This window comes from Mustelus asterias, chromosome 27, assembly GCF_964213995.1.
Source record: "Mustelus asterias chromosome 27, sMusAst1.hap1.1, whole genome shotgun sequence".
NCBI classification, from domain to species: Eukaryota; Metazoa; Chordata; class Chondrichthyes; order Carcharhiniformes; family Triakidae; genus Mustelus; species Mustelus asterias.
Window position 1 is genome coordinate 1,385,141 of NC_135827.1, and position 22,736 is coordinate 1,407,876.

At 45.3% G+C, this 22,736-nt stretch overlaps 1 protein-coding gene across 1 annotated transcript in view; it reads left to right on the top strand.

The window, feature by feature from the left end:
* Positions 1–22,736, top strand: part of nfrkb (nuclear factor related to kappaB binding protein) — an 80,902-nt gene that overhangs the window by 38,037 nt on the left and 20,129 nt on the right. Inside the window, exons 14-18 of the mRNA XM_078199234.1 lie at positions 6,598–6,677; positions 11,596–11,804; positions 13,026–13,296; positions 15,044–15,238; positions 16,456–17,175. Coding sequence (XP_078055360.1) covers positions 6,598–6,677; positions 11,596–11,804; positions 13,026–13,296; positions 15,044–15,238; positions 16,456–17,175 — 1,475 coding nt within the window. The remainder of the gene's footprint in view (positions 1–6,597; positions 6,678–11,595; positions 11,805–13,025; positions 13,297–15,043; positions 15,239–16,455; positions 17,176–22,736) is intronic.

A 22,736-nucleotide genomic window follows, 5' to 3' on the forward strand; every position in this document is an offset into this window, starting at 1 on the left:
TAGTTCTTGTTTCCATTGTAAGTGGAAAGAACCTCGCCGCTTCTACCCTGTCCAGCCCCTTCATTATCTTATATGTCTCTGTAAGATCTCCCCATAAACCCCTAAACTCCAATGAGTACAGACCCAGTCTCCTCATAAACTAACCCCCTCATCTCCAGAATCAACCTGGTGAACCTTCTCTGTACCCCCTCCAAAGCTAATATACCCTTTCTTAAATAAGGGGACCAAAATTGTACACAGTACTCCAGGTGCGGCCTCACCAATACCCTGTACAGTTGCAGCATGACCTCCCTGCTTCTATACTCCATCCCTCTCGCGATAAAGGCCGACATTCCATTTGCCTTCTTGATCACCTGCTGCACCTGCAAACTGAGTTTTTGTGATTTATGCACAAGGACCCCCAGGTCCCTCTGCACAGTAACATGTTGTAATTTTTCACCGTTTAAATAATAGTCCATTTTACTATTATTCCTTCCAAAGTGGATAACCTTACACTTACCAACATTATACTCCATCTGCCAGATCCTCGCCCACTCACTTAGCCTATCCAAATCTCTCTGCAGATTCTATGTGTCCTCCACTCAATTTGCTTTCCCACAGATCATCCCGACCCCACTGGCAGGAGGCAACTTCATGTGTGGCATCTGTGATGTAAGAACATAAGAAATAGGAGCAGGAGTAGGCCATCTAGCCCCACGAGCCTGCCCCGCCATTCAATAAGGTCATGGCTGATATGAAGTGGATCAGTTCCACTTACCCGCCTGATCCCTATAACTCCTAATTCCCTTACCGATCAGGAATCCATCTATCCGTGATTTAAACATATTCAACGAGGTAGCCTCCACCACTTCAGTGGGCAGAGAATTCCAGAGATTCACCACCCTCTAAGAGAAGAAGTTCCTCCTCAACTCTGTCCAAAACTGACCCCCCTTTATTTTGAGGCTGTGCCCTCTAGTTCTAGTTTCCTTTCTAAGTGGAAAGAATCTCTCCACCTCTACCCTATCCAGAATCCACTTGCTCAGCCGTCAAAAGAAGTGCAGCAGACGATCTCGCCTGACCCACCAATGGCTGCGGTCCCATCAACTCCCACAGATGGAAGGATGCCAATCTAACACAATCAAATGTAAAGATCTGGCAAGTGGAGTTTATTGTGGAAAGTATAAAGTCATCCAATTTGAGAGGCAAAATAGAAAAGAAGCATATTATGTGAGTACTAAGAGATTGCAGAGGGATCTGGGTGTCCGAGTGCATGCCTTGCAAAAGGTTAGTATGCAAGAACAGCAAGTAATCAGGAAAGCTAATAGAATGTTATTGTTTATTGCAAGGGGGATTGAATACAGGAGTAGGGAGTTTATGCTTCAGTTGTACAGGGCATTGATGAGACCACATTTGGAGTAAAATGTTACAGTATTGGTCACTTTATTTGAGGAAGGATGTAAAGCATTAGAAACACTTCAGAGAAGATTTACCAAACAAAAACCTGGAATGGACAGGTTGGCTTATTTGGAAAGTTTGTATCGCTGGAGTTTAAAAGAGTAAGAGGCAACTTGATTGAATCATGTAGGACGCTGAAGGCTCTTGACAGGGTGGATTTGGAGAGGATGTTTTCTCTTGTGGGAGAATCTAGAACTAGAAGCCACTATTTAAAAATAAGGGGACGCCCATTTAGGACAGAAGTTAGTTTTTTTTTCTGGGGAACTCTCTTCAAAAGACAGTGGAAGCAGGATCTTTGAATGTTTTTAAGGCAGAGGTAGATAGATTCTTGATGAGCAAGGGAGTGAAAGGTTATCCGGAGCAGGTGAGAACATGGCGTTAAGGTTACAATTAGGTCAGCTATGATTTTACCGAATGGCAGGGCCAAGTGGCCTACTCCTGCTCCTAATTTGTTTGCTCATATGTTGGAATCTGCAATTTCACTGAAATTTCTGGGTCCTGTCTAGTGTTTGTTCAGGAATCCATTCTGTTCACTGCCAGTCTTGTGCTCACTGATCGATATTGGCATCTGATCCACCATTGCCTCAGAATTATAATTCTCATCCTTGTGTTCAAACCCTCACATGACCTGCCCTTCCTCATGACTAATCTGCTCCAGCCCTTCAAGACATCTGTGCTGTTTAATTTTGGTCTATTGGTCATCCTCGATTTTAATCACTCCACGATTGGCAGCCGTGCCTTCAGCTGGAATTCCCTCCCTACATCTCCCCGCCTCTCTCCCTTCTTCAAGACACTCTATAAAACCTACCTCTTTGACAAAGTTTTGGTCACCTGTCCAAATCATAGAATCCCTACAGTGCAGAAATATCTTCTTTAGCGTGGTATCAATTGATGTGTCTGAGATGATGCTCTACTGAAGCATGTTGGAACATTTGATTGTGTTAGATTGGCATCCTTCCATCTGCGGGGGTTGATGGGACTGCAGCCATTGGTGGGTCAGGCTAGACCGTCTGCTGCACTTCCTTTGATGGCTGAGCAAGTGGATTCTGGAAAGGTAACGTCTGTCACAGATGCCACACATGAAGTTGCCTCCTGCCGGTGGGGGGTGGGATGATCTGTGCTGCCCAGTTCACAAGGCTGTATTTGGAGCTTCTGAAATCACCGGTCACCATTGAGACAAACTCCTGCCCACGGCTGTTGTCAGCATTTCCATCAGTTATTAGCTGGAGTTTGCCACTTGTCATTATTGATGTTGAAATCTTTCACATCTCTTTTGTCAGCATCCTTGAATCGGAGCTTTGGACTGGTCAGTGACCAGTGGTGTTCCGGCTGGAGGTCTGTGACCAGTGGTGTTCCGCAGGGCTCTGTACTGGGACCTCTGCTATTTGTGATATATATATAAATGATTTGGAAGAAGGTGTAACTGGTGTAATCAGCAAGTTTGCGGATGACACGAAGATGGCTGGACTTGCGGATAGCGAAGAGCATTGTCGGGCAATACAGCAGGATATAGATAGGCTGAAAAATTGGGCGGAGAGGTGGCAGATGGAGTTTAATCCGGATAAATGCGAAGTGATGCATTTTGGAAGAAATAATGTAGGGAGGAGTTATACAATAAATGGCAGAGTCATCAGGAGTATAGAAACACAGAGGGACCTAGGTGTGCAAGTCCACAAATCCTTGAAGGTGGCAACACAGGTGGAGAAGGTGGTGAAGAAGGCATATGGTATGCTTGCCTTTATAGGATGGGGTATAGAGTATAAAAGCTGGAGTCTGATGATGCAGCTGTATAGAACGCTGGTTAGGCCACATTTGGAGTACTGCGTCCAGTTCTGGTCGCCGCACTACCAGAAGGACGTGGAGGCATTAGAGAGAGTGCAGAGAAGGTTTACCAGGATGTTGCCTGGTATGGAGGGTCTTAGCTATGAGGAGAGATTGGGTAGACTGGGGTTGTTCTCCTTGGAAAGACGGAGAATGAGGGGAGATCTAATAGAGGTGTACAAGATTATGAAGGGTGTAGATAGGGTGAACAGTGGGAAGCTTTTTCCCAGGTCGGAGGTGACGATCACGAGGGGTCACGGGCTCAAGCTGAGAGGGGCGAAGTATAACTCAGACATCAGAAGGACGTTTTTTACACAGAGGGTGGTGGGGGCCTGGAATGTGTTGCCAAGTAGGGTGGTGGAGGCAGGCACGCTGACATCGTTTAAGACTTACCTGGATAGTCACATGAGCAGCCCGGGAATGGAGGGATACAAACGATTGGTCAGTTGGACCAAGGAGCGGCACAGGCTTGGAGGGCCGAAGGGCCTGTTTCCTGTGCTGTACTGTTCTTTGTTCTTTGTTCTTGGCGTGGACTGCCTCCCCTATAGCATATCCGTGGGGTCGGAGCTGTCTTCCATACTTGCACATGCCCAAGCCAGTGAAGTTGTCTTTGATTACCACTAGCATACTTGGCATGTGGGACAGGATGTACACAAAGCAATGATGGGGGCTTCTGAGAAAGGCACTGCAATTCCTACCTTTCCTGTCTCCTTGGAAGGACTGTGCCACCACACACAATCAGATGCAAAACTCCTCACCGATCCAGACTGAAAGCCGGCAGCATGTCCTGATCTGAGAACTTTGGAAATGCTGATGATGCTGCACTAGTTCACCCACAACTCTCCCTTAATGTCAGGGACAGGGCGTTTTCTCTGCCTAGCTCAATAACACATCACTGAAAGCAGTAGCAAACTCTGTTATCTTGGATCTCTGGTGGCAGAGAACTAATCTCTTGACGAAGGCAGCATCACGTACATCCAATTAACAAAACAGTTCATGAAAAACAAGGGGAAAAAAACAAAATATTGCTGGAAATCTGAAATAACAACAGAAAATTCTGGATAAATTCAGCAGGTCTGGCATGATAGCATTTCAGTCCAATTTGACTGGTGTCTGGAAGATGCTGCCAGTCCTGCTGGGTTTTTCCAGCATTTTCTATTTTTATTAATAATACAACAAACTGATTGGCCGGACCGAGGTGCCAATCTCCAGGTCCTGCATGCTCAGCAGCAATGCTAGCTAACTTCCATCTCCAGTGTCTAAGGTGCATTACATGGAGAGACAAAATCCCCAATAAAGCAGTCCTTTCCAGGACAAGCATACAAATGTGCATATGAATTGGGAGCAGGAGTAGGCCCCTCGAGTCCACTCACCTGATGAAGGAGCAGCGCTCTGAAAGCTCGTGATTCCAAATAAACATGTTGGACTTGAACCTGGTATTGTGAGACTCCTTACTATATTCTTTCTGTACACCGTAGTTCAGACGTGGTCTCACCAACACCCAATACAACTGTAACAAAACACCCCTAACTTTTATATTCCATTTCTCTTGCAATAGATGACAGCATTCCATTTACCTTCTTTATCACCTGCTGTGCCTCTATACGAACTTTTTGTGATTCACATACCAGGACACCCAGATCCCTCTACACCACCGAGTTTTGCTATCTTTCGCATTGAAATGATATACACTACTGCTTTTCTATTCTTCTCCATCGATATGGAGAAGTTCACATTTACCCACTTTAAACTCCATCTGTCATTGTTTTTGCTCACTCAGTTAACCTATCTAATTTTCTTTGTAGAATCTTAATGTCAAAGAACAAAGTCCTCCTCATAATTTACTTTCCGACCTATCTTTGTGTCATCAGCAATTTAACAATCACACATTTGGTCCCTTCATCCAAGTCACTGATAGATGGGTGAGGCCCCAGCGCTGATTCTTGTAGCACTCCAGTGTTCAGCTTGCCAAACTGAAAATGACCAATTTATTTCCTATTTGTCAACCAATTCTCCTCTTTTCATGAAATCATGTTACCCCCTATATCATGAGCGCTTATTTTGCATAAAGCCTTTGCTGTGGCACCTTATGGGCGGCATGATGGCATAGTGGTTAGCATTGTTGTGGCACAGTGGTTAGCATTGTTGTGGCACAGCGGTTAGCACTGTTGCCTCACAGTGCCAGAGACCTGAGTTAGGTCACTGTCTGTGCGGAGTCTGCACATTCTCCCCATGTCTGCGTGGGTTTCCTCTGGGTACTCTGGTTTCCACCCACAGTCTGAAAGACGTTCTGGTTAGGTGCATTGGCCATGCTAAATTCTCCCTCAGTGTAACCCGAACAGATGCTGGAGTGTGGCGACTAGAGGATTTTCACAGTAACTTCACTGCAGTGTTGATGTAAGCCTACTCGTGAGACTTATAAATATGTTAGGCTAACTGGCTTGCAGTTATCTGCGTTCCATCATCTTCCTTTCTCGAATAAAGGAGTTATGTTTGCTATTTTCCAATCTGATAGAACCTTTCAAGAATCAATGGAAATTTGGAAAATTAAAACTATACATCGACATGTCTTCACAACTAATTCTTTCAGGACCTGAGGATGAAATTCATCAGCTCCTAGGGACTTCCCTTTCACCGCTTGATTTACAAGTATTTCTCGGCTGTTAGCTGTGTTCTCTACAACGGGGATAGACAAAAATTCCCCATTCCATCTCTACCATTTCCTTACTTCCCATCACTAATTCCCCATTCTCACCAGGGGACGGACCCACACTCACTTTAGTTACTCTTTTCCGTTTTAAGTACCTGTAGAAATTCTTGCTATCTGTTTTTATTTTTCTAGCAGCTTTCTCTCCTATAACCTCTTCCTCCTTACTAATGTTTTAGTCATTGCTGGCTTTTAAATTCGGTCCAAACTACTGATGTACCACTAATCTTCACAGAACTGCACACTTTTTCTTTCAATCTGATACTATTTAATTTCTTAGTTAGCCGCGGGATGGTGCATTCGTCGCCTGGAATCTTTCTCTCTCTGTTAGGATCTCAGGTTCCTTCACTGACTGCTCCTTTCTTGACTGTCCTGGGAGATTGACTGAGTGCCGGCAACAGCAGTCCCCTACCAACTAGCAATTACTCTGAATGTGGGCACTTTTCCACCCCTCCCCGTACCAACCTACACTGTCATTCCTGACAGGTTGTCAAGGATACTGGTGATCACAAGTACAGCCTATGAATATTTTGTACTGTTGATATTTCTGAAATATCTTAACTTCAAGATGATTAACAAGGCTCTGAGGTGAACAGACACTGAGGTCTAACTTATTCTTGTCTCGATTATTACAGAACGGATTCACCAGGCCCAGGCTGCAGCAGCTAAAGCCAAGAAGGCATTACAACAGAAACCTAAACTGACAACCAAGATTGTGAGTATTATTCACTCAGGAGCTGAGAAAATTCCGGACAACTCCTTCCCGGTGCCTCCCTCACCTCAAGGTCAAGGGTGAGGGCCACCACTGGGTTTGTTGTGGGATTTGTCCATACCCATGCTGTTCTGTAGTGAGATGACTTTGCCTTTCCTGAGAACGGTCGCTGGCTGCCATTGAACCATAGAACCATAGAAAATTACAGCTCAGAAACAGGCCTTTTGGCCCTTCTTGTCTGTGCCGAACCATTTTATGCCTAGTCCCACTGACCTGCACTTAGAACATAGAACATAGAACATAGAACATTACAGCGCAGAACAGGCCCTTCGGCCCACGATGTTGCACCGACCAGTTAAAAAAAAAAACTGTGACCCTCCAACCTAAACCAATTTCTTTTCGTCCATGAACCTATCTACGGATCTCTTAAACGCCCCCAAACTAGGCGCATTTACTACTGATGCTGGCAGGGCATTCCAATCCCTCACCACCCTCTGGGTAAAGAACCTACCCCTGACATCGGTTCTATAACTACCCCCCCTCAATTTAAAGCCATGCCCCCTCGTGCTGGATTTCTCCATCAGAGGAAAAAGGCTATCACTATCCACCCTATCTAAACCTCTAATCATCTTATATGTTTCAATAAGATCCCCTCTTAGCCGCCGCCTTTCCAGCGAAAACAATCCCAAATCCCTCAGCCTCTCCTCATAGGATCTCCCCTCCATACCAGGCAACATCCTGGTAAACCTCCTCTGCACCCTCTCCAAAGCCTCCACATCCTTCCTGTAATGTGGGGACCAGAACTGCACACAGTACTCCAAGTGCGGCCGCACCAGAGTTGTGTACAGTTGCAACATAACGCTACGACTCCTAAATTCAATCCCCCTACCAATAAACGCCAAGACACCATATGCCTTCTTAACAACCTTATCTACTTGATTCCCAACTTTCAGGGATCTATGCACACATACACCTAGATCCCTCTGCTCCTCCACACTATTCAAAGTCCTCCCGTTAGCCCTATACTCAACACATCTGTTATTCCTACCAAAGTGAATTACCTCACACTTCTCCGCATTAAACTCCATCCGCCACCTCTCGGCCCAACTTTGCAACCTGTCTAAGTCTTCCTGCAAACTACGACACCCTTCCTCACTGTCTACCACACCACCGACTTTGGTGTCATCAGCAAATTTGCTAATCCACCCAACTATACCCTCATCCAGATCATTAATAAATATTACAAACAGCAGTGGCCCCAAAACAGATCCCTGAGGTACACCACTTGTAACCGCACTCCATGATGAATATTTACTATCAACCACCACCCTCTGTTTCCTATCCGCTAGCCAATTCCTGATCCAATTTCCTAGATCACCCCCAATCCCATACATCTGCATTTTCTGCAGAAGCCTACCATGGTGAACCTTATCAAACGCCTTACTAAAATCCATATATACCACGTCCACTGCCTTGCCCCCATCCACCTCCTTGGTCACTTTCTCAAAAAACTCAATAAGGTTAGTAAGGCACGACCTACCTGCCACAAAACCATGCTGACTATCACCTATCAATTCATTACTCTCCAAATAACTATAAATCCTATCCCTTATAATTTTTTCCAACATCTTGCCGACAACAGAAGTGAGACTCACCGGTCTATAATTCCCGGGGAAGTCTCTGTTCCCCTTCTTAAACAATGGGACAACATTCGCTAACCTCCAATCTTCTGGTACTATACCAGAGGCCAACGACGACCTGAAGATCAGAGCCAGAGGCTCTGCAATCACTTCTCTTGCCTCCCAGAGAATCCTTGGATAAATCCCATCCGGACCAGGGGATTTATCTATTTTCAGACCCTCCAGAATATCCTGCACATCCTCCTTATCAACTGTAATACTGTCTATTCTACTCCCTTGCAACCCAGTGTCCTCCTCAGCTATATTCATGTCCCCTTGCGTGAACACCGAAGAGAAATATTGGTTCAATGCTTCACCAATCTCCTCCGGTTCCACACATAACTTCCCTCTGCCATCTATAACTGGCCCTAAACTTGCCCTAACCAACCTTCTGTTCTTGACATACCTATAGAACGCCTTAGGATTCTCTTTAACCCTATCCGCCAAAGTCTTCTCATGTCCCCTTTTAGCCCTTCTAAGCTCGCTCTTCAACTCCCTCTTAGCCAATCTAAAGCTTTCTAGTGCACTACCCGAGTGCTCACGTCTCATCCGAACATAAGCCTCCTTTTTCTTTTTAACCAACAAAGAAACTTTTTTGGTGCACCACGGTTCCCTAGCCCTACCAATTCCTCCTTGCCTGACAGGGACATACCTATCACAGACTCGCAGTAGCTGCTCCTTGAAAAAACTTGGACCATATCCCTCCACACCCCTCTCATCCATGAACCCGTCCAAGTTTTTCTTAAATGTTAAAAGTGACCCCGCATTTACCACTTTATCCGGCAGCTCATTCCACACTCCCACCACTCTCTGCGTGAAGAAGCCCCCCCTAATATTCCCTTTAAACTTTTCTCCTTTCACCCTTAACCCATGCCCTCTGGTTTTTTTCTCCCCGAGCCTCAGCGGAAAAAGCCTGCTTGCATTCACTCTATCTATACCCATCAAAATCTTATACACCTCTATCAAATCTCCCCTCGATCTTCTACGCTCCAGGGAATAAAGTCCCAACCTATTCAATCTCTCTCTGTAACTCAGCTTCTCAAGTGCCGGCAACATCCTTGTGAACCTTCTCTGCACTCTTTCAACCTTATTTACATCCTTCCTGTAACTAGGTGACCAAAACTGTACACAATACTCCAAATTCGGCCTCACCAATGCCTTATATAACCTTACCATAACACTCCAACTTTTATACTCGATACTCCGATTTATAAAGGCCAATGTACCAAAGGCACTCTTTACGACCCTATCCACCTGTGACGTCACTTTTAGGGAATTCTGTACCTGTATTCCCAGATCCCTCTGTTCAACTGCACTCTTCAGAGTCCTACCATTTACCCTGTACGTTCTACTTTGGTTTGTCCATTGAGGACAAGTTCACACCACGGCCCAATCAGTACACGCAACAGCCAACAACAACCTCAAATCTCATAGAATGTGGAACGTTATCTCAAGAAGCTGAATGACGAGGGGGTTATACTTTGGGAAAACTACTCATTCCCGGACACTGCACCTCTGGAAGAATATATTACCTTTTGGAGAGAATGTAGCTAAGCTTCCCAATGCTGATGCTGTCCCAGCGATGGTTAAATTCGCGGGTTGCTTAGTTTTATTCCCTTAAGTTTAACAGGTTGAGGGTGACCTAATTGAGGTCAGTGTTAAAGTGTGAAAAGGATTCAATGGGATGGATAATTTTCTGTGCTGGAGAAATCTAGAACAATAATTTTAAAATAAGAAAGAGGCCTTTAAGGAGTGAAATCAAGAAACTCTTCCACAAAAACGTTCATGAAAACCTAAAACTCGGTTGTCAAGCAGATATCGATGCAGGGGTCAGTTAGAGTTTTCTAAAGCAAGATCAGTAGATTTTTGCTTGATTAGGATATCGAGAGATGGGGAGCACAAGGGAAATGGAATTAAGATACAGAGCAGCGATGATCTAATTCAATGGTGGAACAGCCTTGAGGGGCTGAATGGCCTATATCTATGTTCCTAGGTAACCCTGCAGTGCATGGGCACTTCTGGTGCATCATGGCACTGGGTCCTGAACATCCGGGCACTCTTGTTACAACTCATCCCCTGATCCGGGGAAACAGCATTGTGTACAAAAGGGGAGGGGGTCCATGAGCAGGAGCAATAGTATCCCAGTGACTTCCTAATGACCAATAGGGACTGCCACTGTCTCCTTGTGTGGCTTGATCTGAAAGTGGCATTATCTACAGGAAGACACTGCAGTTCTGGAACTAGTTCATATCCTCTCATTAAATTTCAATCTATATCGATAAGGATTAAATACTTAGAAGATTGGAACTATCCCTGTACTCAACTGCCTCACTATTCAGCTGATATATACTCAGAACCTACACTGCTCTGGGAACATTACAATTGCTAAACTTCAACCACTTTCCTTTATTATTATAGACTAATAAAAATCAATCAATCAGTTAGTCTACAGCACATTGAATGAGAGGACAGTCATCGATTTAAAGTTATCTAAAAATGTTGCTACGGATGCTGGAAATCTAAAATAAAAACAGAAAATGCTGGAAATATTCGGCAGGTCTGGCAGCATCTGTGAAGAGATAAACAGTTAACGTTTCAGAACTAAATGATCCTTCTACGAAGTTTATCTGTTCCTCATATCCGCTGCGCTTATCGTGTCATCTTGCAAGTCACTCAGACTCTGTATCCTAAAATATTTTCTGCAAGGAATCTGTTTAACCTGAATGAATCAACATGTTCTGCTTCCAAAATTTCCCGAGGGAACCTGTTAAACAGATTCACCAACTGCTCAGTTAAGAAATATTTCTGCAGAATATCAAATAATCACGCAGCCCAGAGGGAGGCCATTTGGCCCAAAGTGCCGCTTTGGCTTGTTCTTGCCCAACCAGTAAAAGCTTCATTTTCACTCAGTATATTTTACCTCTTGATGCTGCCTTCTTGCTCTGCCCCTTAGTTTTGAGTTCCCTCAGTAATTATACCCCAATCGGAACCGCACAATATTTGTTTACAAATCAGCTTAGTGCAATAATATCCGTTTTAAAGGTACTTTCAACAAGATCCTCTTTGTCGACCAGTCTGAATTAATCAGTGATGTCGGTCGGATGGTGGTTGAACAGTCAGAAGGTCTCCAGCAGACAGGAGAATTGCCCATTAGTGTGAGGAGTGCCCGGTAACCAGCTGCACTTTAATCTTCCTTTCCAGGTACTGGGAATGGATTTTAATGTTATATTTGTTTTCTCTAGAAGTCCTCTGGTAAGGAGAGTGTAACAAAGCTACCTCTTTCTGAGCAATCCCTGGGGTCCCAGGTGTTGGCAGATTCCAGCTTGCCTGTAACACCTGTGACTCCAGTAACTCCCACATTACCGGTTACACCGACATCCCCACCGGTACCTACTGATGGCAACAAAGTTCAAACAACCAGTGCACCAGAACTCGTCAAATCTGGTCAAAGGTCAGTTATTTCACATACTCTAATTTCACTCTATCCTGCTGGACATATCCATGTGAATCAGTGTTACACAACAAAACTGTTTTAAAATTTATTTGTTCAAGGGATGTGGGCGTCTCTGGCTCAGTCAGCATCTATTGCCCATCCCTAATTGCCTTTGAAAAGGTGGCAGTAAGCTGCGTTCTTGAACTGCTGCAGCCTCTGCGATGTAGATTCAGCCACAGTGCTGTTAGTAAGGGAGTTCCCCAGTGACAGCTCCTTCATTGTCCTCTAAACATAAGAGGTGCCTGAGCAAACATGTCTTCAGTTAGTTTTAGTTTATTTTTATGCCACAGGCAAGGGCATTGCTGAAGTTACTGGAGTGTTTGCAGCACAATATCCAAGCCCCAGCCCTTTGTGGAATAATATCAAGGAGGCATTTTATGGACGACAAGGAAATATTCAATGAATGGTAGGACACTAGGAAGTTTTATGGAACCAAGGGTCCTTGGCGTGTTTGACCACACATCTTTGAAAGCAGAAGGTCATGTTAGTAGGGTGGTGAAAAAGGCATACAGGACACTTATCAATCGAGGCATAGATTACAAAGGCAGGGAGGTCATGTTGGAGTTGCAGAGAACTTTGGTGAGGCCACAGCTAGAGTACTGTGTGCAGTTCTGGTCTCCACATTATAGGAAGGATGTGATTGCATTGGAGGGGGTGCAGAGGAGATTCACCAGGATGCTGCTTGGGATGGAACATTTCAGTTATGAAGAGAGATTGGATAGGCTTGGGTTGTCTTTGTTGAGCAGAGAAGACTGAGGGGTGACCTGATCGAGGTGTACAAGATTACAAGGGGTATGGGTAGAGTGGGATAAGGGGCACCTGTTCCCCTTAGTTGAAGGGTCAGTCATAAGGAGACACAAGTTCAATGTGAGGGGCAGGAAGTTTAGGGGGGATGTGAAGAAAATCTTTTTCACCCAGAGGGTGGTGACGATCTGGAATGTGCAGCCTGGGAGGGTGGTGGAGGTAAATTGCCTCACGTTCTTTACAAAGTGCCTGGATTAGCACTTGACACGTCAGAACATTCTAGGCTATGGGCCAAGTGCTGGTAAATGCAATTAGATAGGGAGGTTGGTATTTCTCATTTGTTGGGCTGTTTTGATGGGCCCAAAGGGCTTCTTCTGCACTGTGAGATTCTGTGATTCACAACTGTTTAATCTGAGGGGTTTTCTTTATTTGCAGTGTTTTGTTGGTGTCCTCACCTACAATGCCTCAGCTTGGGAACCTTCTTTCTGGAGCACAGTCGGGACAATATACTGGAGCACAGACTCAGACACGGGTCCTGTCTCAGTCTGTAGCAGCTCCTCTACCCCAGGTCCGGGTTGTCTCTGCTCAGCAAAGTTTAGCCTCCAGTTCTCACCAAGCCTCTGTGGTACAACAAGTCCAACAACATCAGCATCAGATCCGGCTCCCTACAGTCAGTGCAGCTGCTCACACTAAAGTATTGCCTCAGGTAAGGAACAAATGTGCAGCACTGTGATTTACAGACATGTTGACTTGGAGAATACAAGTCTTCTGAAATTAAATTCCTTTCATCAATTTGAGATTGTTGAGTTTGCATTGTCTGCATTTACTGATTGTAGGGGGTGGTGGGGGGTTGTTTCTCTAGAATTAGAAATTGCAGCACAGATAGGGGCCCAATCGGCTCTGAGCAGCATCAGGACTCACTCTTCAGCTGTTGTTTTCATCTCATTTCCCAATGCTTTTATATTACTTTTTGATAAAAATGTTATATCCTCTGTCTCAACAGAATTCTTGCTGTTTAGGGTGTACTTTTTTACAATCCTTACAGTGCAGAAGGAACTGTACTGACAACAATCCCACCCAGGCCCTATCCCCGTAACCCCACATATTTACCCTGCTAACCCCTGACACTGAGGGGCAATTTAGCATGGCCAATGCATCTAACCTGCACATCTCAATCCACACAGACATGGGGAGAATGTGCGAACTCCACACAGACAGTGACCCAAGGCCGGAATTGAACCCGACTCCCTGGCGCTGCAAAGCAGCATTGCTGACCACTGTGTCACCCCCAATTTACCGATGTCCTTCCAGTTTTAGGATCCAGCTAAAATCCAGAATAGGAACAACTACAGAATGAATGTCTAATACTGTTCTTATTTTTCACTACACAGAAGTGAATGGGCTGCTTCATGATATGGAGTTGGGGATCAAGTGTAGTGTGTCAAAGTTCGCAGATGACACTAAGATGAGTGGCAGAGCAAAGTGTGCAGAGGACACTGAAAGTCTGCAAAGGGATATAGATAGTCTAAGTGAGTGGGCAAGGGTCTGGCAGATGGAGTATAATGTTGGTAAATGTGAGGTCATCCATTTTGGTTTGAATTACTGCAAAATGGACTATTATTTAAATGGTAAAAAAATTGCAGCATGCTGCTGTGCAGAGGGACCTGGGTGTCCTTGTGCATGAATCACAAGGAGTTGGTTTGCAGGTGCAGCAGGTAATTAAGAAGGCAAATGGAATTTTGTCCTTCATTTCTAGAGGGATGGAGTTTAAAAACAGCGAGATTATATTGCAGCTGTATAAGGTGCTGGTGAGGCCACACCTGGAGTACTGTGTACAGTTTTGGTCTCCTTACTTGAGAAAGGATAGACTGGCACTGGAGGGGGTGCAGAGGAGATTCACTGGGTTGATTCCGGAGTTGAGAGGGTTGGCTTATGAGGAGAGACTGAGTAGACAGGGCTATACTCATTGGAATTCAGAAGAATGAGGGGAGATCTTATAGAAACATATAAGATTATGAAGGGAATAGATAAGATAGAAGCAGGGAAGTTATTTCCACTGGCAGGTGAAACCAGAACTAGGGGGCATAGCCTCAAAATAAGGGGAAGCAGATTTAGGACTGAGTTGAGGAGGAACTTCTTCACACAAAGGGTTGTGAATCTGTGGAGTTCCCTGCCCAGTGAAGCAGTTGAGGCTACCTCATTGAATGTTTTTAAGGCAAGGATAGGTAAATTTTTGAACAGTAAAGGAATTAAGGGTTATGGTGAGCGGGCGGGTAAGTGGAGCTGAGTCCACAAAAAGATCAGCCATGATCTTATTGAATGGTGGAGCAGGCTCGAGGGGCCAGATGGCCTATTCCTGCTCCTAGTTCTTATGATCTTAATTGTTCATCTGGCTAAGAGTTTCACAAATGAGGGATGGGTTTTCTGATTCTGTGATAACTTTTCTCTTGCAGTCTATTCTGACGGTGCCAGTGAAGGCACAATCTGGTGTCAGTACTGTCCACATCCAGCAGACTACAAAAGCAAATCTGGCAGTGGCTGGAATCAATGCTGCTTCAAAAACAGTGTCCAGTTCACTAAATGGCACCACATCCAGCTCTGCCAGCACCATCATCCAGAGTGTCGCTGGACAGAGCATCATGAGGCAGGTGGGCACAGCAAGAACAAACCTTTGCTTCTGTTGCTAGGTGTTCTTTGGTGTTCTATTGTTCTTTGGTGACTTTGTTATCCTTTGGATTTTCCTTCCTTACAGTGTGCTGCCCTATGAAGTACAGCAATTCAATATCTTGTATCGCTCAACAGCATTTTCAACTCCCCACCCCTGATATTTTAATGAATTAACTTCAGTGCTTTGCTCCCATCAGCAGCATCAGTCACTATTGCTGTATTTGGAGCATTCAAATCCTGATCCTGAGGATGAGAGGCATGATGCTGAGGTACCTTCACACTAGCATATTGTGAGACCTAAATCTGCTCCCTAGGATTGTGTTCAAGTCTCAGCCAACTACAGAAGTTGTAGAGAATGGGCAACTGTTTTTTGAGAGACCTCATTGACTTTTAAGCCTCTGATTTTTCCAGTTATAGAATCCCTGCAGTGCAGAAGGAGGCTATTCGGCCCATCGATTCTGCATCGACTCTCTGATAGAGTATCATACCCAGGCCCTCTTCCCCCGCCCTATCCCCATAACCTCTCATATTTACCATGGCCAATCCACCTGATCTACACATCTTTGGAGTGTGGGAGGAAACTGGAGCATCTGGAGGAAACCCACGCAGATACTGGGAGAATGTGTGGAGTTTGCACAGTGGCCTGAGGCTGGAATTGAACCTGGGTCCCTGGCGCTGTGCGGCAGTAGTGTTAACCATTGTGCTGCCGTGCCACTGTTCTGTTCAAACAGCGCCTCATCACCCCAAGTCAAATACAGTACTAATTCCATTGCCTTTGGGACACAGCAGAGTTTTGGAACAATTGCCCACCTCCATTTATTGGGTCGAGCGCAGACTGAATAGAGTCAATTGAGATTCTAATTGTCCGATTGGAACACTCGAGTTACCCATTCGAGGCTGGGCACAAGATGATTGCAGTTCCTGCTCTTTCTTGTTTGGTGTCTGATCCTGACCTCCTTGTGCAGTTTTAGATTGCTCTATGAATTGCTGCTGTTGCACTGTGAGGGGTATATGATTTAGAGAATATCTCAATCATTTTAGCAGTGATACAGACTCTCGCCAAGCAGTTCTCATTTTTCTGTGCATTTGGCCGGGCTAAGACCCCTGTTTTGAAACCTGACATTTAAATTCTGGTTGTTAACACTGAGAATTGTCAATAAATGCCTGCAGTAATTGAATGGAGAATATTTTTCTCTAGGTTGCTATTGCAAGCCAGCTTGGGATGAAGACACAATCTAGTACTGGGATCCCGCTCACAGCGACAAACATCCAGATCCAGGGCAAAGATGTTCTGCGGTTGGCACCATCTTCAATCACCACCGACTCCAAAGGGCAGACGGTGCTTCGCATTACACAGGACATGATGGCCACATTAACCAAGGCACCAGTCACCACTGTGAAACTCACACCAGACTTGCTCGGGGGAAAAGGAATTTCAGCCACTCTTCACGTCACTCCAGCCATGCCGCCAACAGACTCCATGGTTAAGTCATCCACCAGCACCACCTCTTCCACCACCTCCACAGTGGTTAAGGTGACACCAGACTTAAAAGTAACAGAGGCGAGTAGCACTGCCATCCGGCTAATGCCAGCTCTGGCTGTAACAGTCGCTGACCAAAAGGGTAAGGCCAGTGCTCCTCTCTCATCAACAGACACCAAGCCAGCAGCTACCATCCGAATAATGCCTGGACTTGGGGTCATTCCCAAATCGGGACAGGCCATTGCTGTGGCAACCTCCAGCAAACTGTTCACAGGTGCTGGTACAATGACATCAGCTGCAGCAACTCTGGCAACTGCCGGATCAAAAGCAATCACCAAAGTAACACCGACGGCTGGACTGCCAATCTCTATAGGGACAGGTACGACCACAGTGAGACAGGTTCCTGTCAGTGCAACGATGGTGTCCACAACACAAGCGGTAAGTTCAAACCCTTTTCTCTTCTTCCATGGCAATTACTTTCCTTTCTGGTTCTACCCACACTAAGTATTTGGGGAGGCCCAACATCATCAAAGTTCATAACCCATGGCAACATGCGTTCTTGGAACATGACTTGGAACTTGTGTGTGTTGGCCCAAGTGCCATTCACCTATCTGTACCCTCTGGCCAACATTTGTTACAGTAAGAAGTTTAACAACACCAGGTTAAAGTCCAACAGGTTTATTTGGTAGCAAAAGCCTCAAATAAACCTGTTGGACTTTAACCTGGTGTTGTTAAACTTCTTATTGTGTTTACCCCAGTCCAATGCCGGCATCTCCACATCATAACATTTGTTATACCAGTCAGGCAATGTCTCAACTTTGAAGCCCTTAATACTGTTTTCAAATCTCTGCATGGTCTGGCCTGTCCCTATCTTTGTAAACCTCCTCTGGCCCACAAGCCTTTGGCAGCCTGAGTTCCCCCAGTTTTGACATCTTGAATATCCTGACCTTAATCGCTTCACCATTGGTGGACGTGTCTTCAGCTGCCAGACCCTAAGGTGTGCAAGTAGTTTCCTAAACGTCTCTGCCTCCTTAAAACTGACCTCTTTGATGAAAGGTTTTCTTCTAAATTGAGTCTGACTCGGTGTTAAATTTTGTTTGAAAATGCTGCTGAAAACCTTGAGATGTTTTACTATGGTAAAGGTGCTATATAAATGCAAGTTGTTGTTATTGTGTAGCATTGTCATTTCTCCTATGATCGATCTTAGTTTAGCGAAACCAAGTGTTCAAAATGTCGTCATCAGAACAGCATCTCCAACTATCCAACACTCACTATGTAGCAAAATGTCAGCCTGGTCCGTGGTTCTTCGTTCTGGAATGGAATAGAAGAATATTGGAATTTGTCAGGGAAAAGCGATGGACGTAACTAAGAAGAAAATCTTCTGGTTTACCTGGCCTGTTAATTCTAATGATGTGGAGATGCCGGCGTTGGACTGGGGTAAGCACAGTAAGAAGTCTCACAACACCAGGTTAAAGTCCAACAGGTTTATTTGGTAGCAAATGGTGTTGTGAGACTTCTTACTGTGCTGTTAATTCTAGGCACTAGTGCTGCGGGGTATTGGATGTATGGTGCATGGCAGAGGGAGTTGTGTTTGTGGACATAATGGTTGTTACAGTTCAGGATTTTGGAGGCACAGTGGCTATGGGAATCTCTGGTTTAGGTATAAGTATATCTCAGGTTTGGGGGCACGGTGACTAATTTTGTTTGATTGATATTGGGCATCCGAGCAGGGGAAATGTCAGCTTTGCGATACTGCACAAAATGACAAAGTAAGTGTAGGGTTTGGGGTACTGGGCACAATTCTTTAGACCTTACTCAAAACAAATGTTGTGCTCAATAACCCATAGTTTCTATCTTGCCTCTTGTCCCTTATAAAATCTTTCATCCATCTTCCAATCCTCCAAAACTCCTAAAATTTTGAATTATTTCCTCAAGGCATGGCCATGGTGTGGCCTCTGGGAATTCCTCCCTCTCCTGGTTACTGGTTTATTGGAAGTATCTGTTTGTGGTAGTACCTCGTACCTGCTGAAATGCGGCCTCGCTGCTGGGAATAATGTCTGTGAACCGTGCCCTGAACGCAGAAGGACTTGTTTTGTATACTTGCACGGATATCATTTCAACAGTCCCAGCACTGCCTTTTTTAAACTGTTTGTTATATATTGGGAATGGCAGACATTTCTTTCAATATTCTCTCTAACAAGGGCGACACAGTGGTTAGCACTGCTGCCTCACAACTCCAGGGACCTGGATTCGATTCCCAGCTTGGGTCACTGTCTTTGTGGAATCTGCACGTTCTCCCCATGTCTGCGTGGGTTTCCACCGGGTGCTCTGGTTTCCTCCCACGATCCGAAAGACGTCTGGTTAGGTGTATTGGCCATGCTAAATTCTCCCTCACTCTACCCGAACAGGCGCTGGAGTGCGGCGACTAGGGGATTTTCACAGTAATCTCATTGCAGTGTTAATTAATGTAAGCCTACTTGTGACACTAATAAATAAACTTTTTTTAAAAAACGTTAAAACATACTGTGCTGCTCACCTTTTTAAAATTGCATGTTTCAATTGTTCCCATTCTCTTTTTGACAACTGGTCTAACCTGTTCCTGAGGTGTCTCTACTGTCCTAGATCCTGGTTGTTGCTAGGGTTCCTTGACCAGTTGCTACCTATAGCAATCCAGTATAGTGCCAGGATCATATTTTTGGTACAGGCCTCTGATGTTGTAGCCTCCATATCCAGCAAGAATTTCCAGGCCTCTTATTTTACCGAACGGCATTTGATAAAGTCCCTTGTAAGAGGTTGTTAGCTAAAGTTGAAGCCCATGGAATTGAGGGCAAATTATTGAGCTGTTTAGGGAATTGGCTGAGCAGCAGGAGACAGAGTTCCGGGATTCTAATTGGCAGGGTGTGACTGGTGGTGTCCTATCTGGGGCCTCAACTATTCACCCATGTTTATCAATGTTGATGGTGAAATAGAAAGCTAAGTGTCCAGATTTATCACGGATATACAGATACGTGAGATTGTAAGCTGTGTAAACGGAAGCATAAAATTACAAAGAGATGCTGGTAAATTCACTGAATGAGCAAAACTGTGGCAAATGGATTGTAGTGTAGACACGTGAGGCCATTCACTGGACTGATAGAGTAGGGCACTTTCTCAATGATGGAAAAGTAGAAACTGTGGAGATCCAAAGAGATTTGAAGGTCCAGAAGCACAGATCATTGTAATCTTTGGATTGGTTATCACAAATGTCACCCCCTGCTGACAACGATATGCTCTGAGCAGCTGAGTGAAGTGAAGCTGTGCCTGGGATGTGCTCGATGTTATAAGGGGCTAATATGTAAATGTTCAGTTAACAGGATCCTGAGTTCTTAGTGGTTGGTGTTGAGCTCGGCTAAATTTCCTATTTACCAATAAATGTCAGTACAGGCATGAATGAAAACGATTAGTGTTTGCAGTTGCAATCTAGAGTAATAACCTATTAATAATAGCGCGGTGCCTCCTAAAATGGTAAATATGTAAACCTTATAATAAGAAAAGGTTCAGGACAACCATGCAAAAGGAATAACAAAAATAAATTTATTTTCTTGCATTGTTGCGTCTCATAAAACAGGCGAAGAGTCCCAAATCTAAAGATTTTTCAATTAAACAGTTTCAACCCTGAGAAATGTTCAAAATATTACCAAGCGCTTGGATTTATAAACGTTGGGGCCCATACGTTGGTGCACATATGAAGAAAACACGCCCTCAACAACACACTGCTGATACCGTTCAGTGTCTGATAGTATCGTCTCCAGTTACTCACGCAACCATGACACACACAGTCCAGAAGGGTCTGCGAGCGGGAAGATGATGCAGCAGGAAAGAAAAGTGCAGCAGGCTGTCCGTGTAGTGACGCAGGTCCAGTTCGCTGAAGTCTGTCCTCCTCGGCAGTGCTACTTAGCAAGTTAGCTTCAGCTAATCCTCGTTCTCTCCGTCTTCTCAGTGAAAACTACGCCCGGCGTTTATAGCTGACTGTCCCTCACCGGCAGTTTCTGGCAGAAACGTCCACGCTTGAGAGGACAAGACGATGCACTTTACACTTTTTCTCAACAGTAATGAAAATAACAAACAGGACTAAACCTTGCTGCCTTTCACTTCAAACTGGAAAAACCGAGTTACTAAACCGCGACAAACACGAGCTTTAACTGCACAGTAATATTTGTGCCCATACTGTGAAATATGTTCGTCTACAAATATTATTTGCCTCGACGTTAAAACTGGGTTTTTACCGCATGGAAACAGCTCCTCTCCCCCACTTGTGTCTCCCCACTGCAGCTTCCTCTCCCCCACGTGTGTCTCCCCCCACTGCAGCTTCCTCTCCCTCACGTGTCTCCCCACTGCAGCTTCCTCTCCCCCACGTGTGTCTCCCCACTGCAGCTTCCTCTCCCTCACGTGTCTCCCCACTGCAGCTTCCTCTCCCTCACGTGTCTCCCCACTGCAGCTTCCTCTTCCCCCCCCCGTGTGTCTCCCCACTGCAGCTTCCTCTTCCCCACGTGTGTCTCCCCACTGCAGCTTCCTCTCCCTCACGTGTCTCCCCACTGCAGCTTCCTCTTCCCCCCCCCCGTGTGTCTCCCCACTGCAGCTTCCTCTCCCCCACGTGTGTCTCCCCCCACTGCAGCTTCCTCTTCCCCACGTGTGTCTCCCCACTGCAGCTTCCTCTCCCCCACGTGTGTCTCCCCCCACTGCAGCTTCCTCTTCCCCACGTGTCTCCCCACGGCAGCTTCCTCTTCCCCTCCCCCCTCCCCCGTGTGTCTCCCCACTGCAGCTTCCTCTTCCCCACGTGTCTCCCCACTGCAGCTTCCTCTCCCCCACGTGTGTCTCCCCCCACTGCAGCTTCCTCTTCCCCACGTGTCTCCCCACGGCAGCTTCCTCTTCCCCTCCCCCCTCCCCCGTGTGTCTCCCCACTGCAGCTTCCTCTGCCTCCCGCTGTTTTTTCTTTTTCCCTCCCCCTAAGTAATCTGATTGGCTTAAAGTGCAGCTCTCTAGAAAACGGATTGGCTTCGCTTACATCACTCAAACAAACAGTATCTGTTCACTGGCCCAGTAAACAGGATATTGAAACTCACCAGAAAACAAAGAACAATAGTAAATGTCTTTTTCATTAAATTCACCCATATTTCAAGAAAACACACTCTTTTAATTTTTCTTTCATTTATCCTTTTTTTCAGGCCCCTACACAAAAGTAAACAAATCACCTTTAATCCAATGAGATATGAGCAAGCTGATCCTACAATTATAACTTTCTTGTTCCCCAAACTTTACAATAGTTTTGATTGATTTGGGTTGATCTTCCAAGACTCAGGACCATAGTTGCCATGGTTACAATCACTCCCATACTATGGTAGCGACTATCCTGATGTTCCAGATTACTTCTATAATCCTACAAACATATCAGAGGGTGTTGATAAAATTCAAATAAATAAAGACCATCAAGGAAATTACAGGCTGGCCCTTGGAGCTGAGAAGAATAAGAGGTGATGTTGTTGAAACATGCAGGATCCTGAGGGGACTTGACAGGGTGGATGTTGCGAGGATGTTTCCCATGTGGGAGTGAGGCAGGATGAAAGATTTAATGTCCCGGAGGTACGGTTTACCTGGAGGTTCTGCTGAATTTAACAGCAGGGACTGACTTACTGTCTGCCAAGCAGGTAGGCAGTTGGGGAACAGAGTGGGTGTGAGTTGGACATTGCTGGGCGGGGTGTGGGAATTCGATGTTTGACATCTGGGCTGAATTCAACATTAGGGAGTGCAGGACATAAGAAATTGGGAGGTGGGGAATTTGGAAATCAGATATTGGGGACAGGCATGTTGGACGATCAGACTGGGGGTCAGGTGAGTTGGGTGTTAGAAATGACATGAGGTGCTGTTCGGTGATTAGTTTGGAATTAGGCTGAAGACAACATAGGCTTGGCTGTGATAGTCCCTGTGACTAAGTAGCCTTCTGACATTCATTGTCTAAGCTT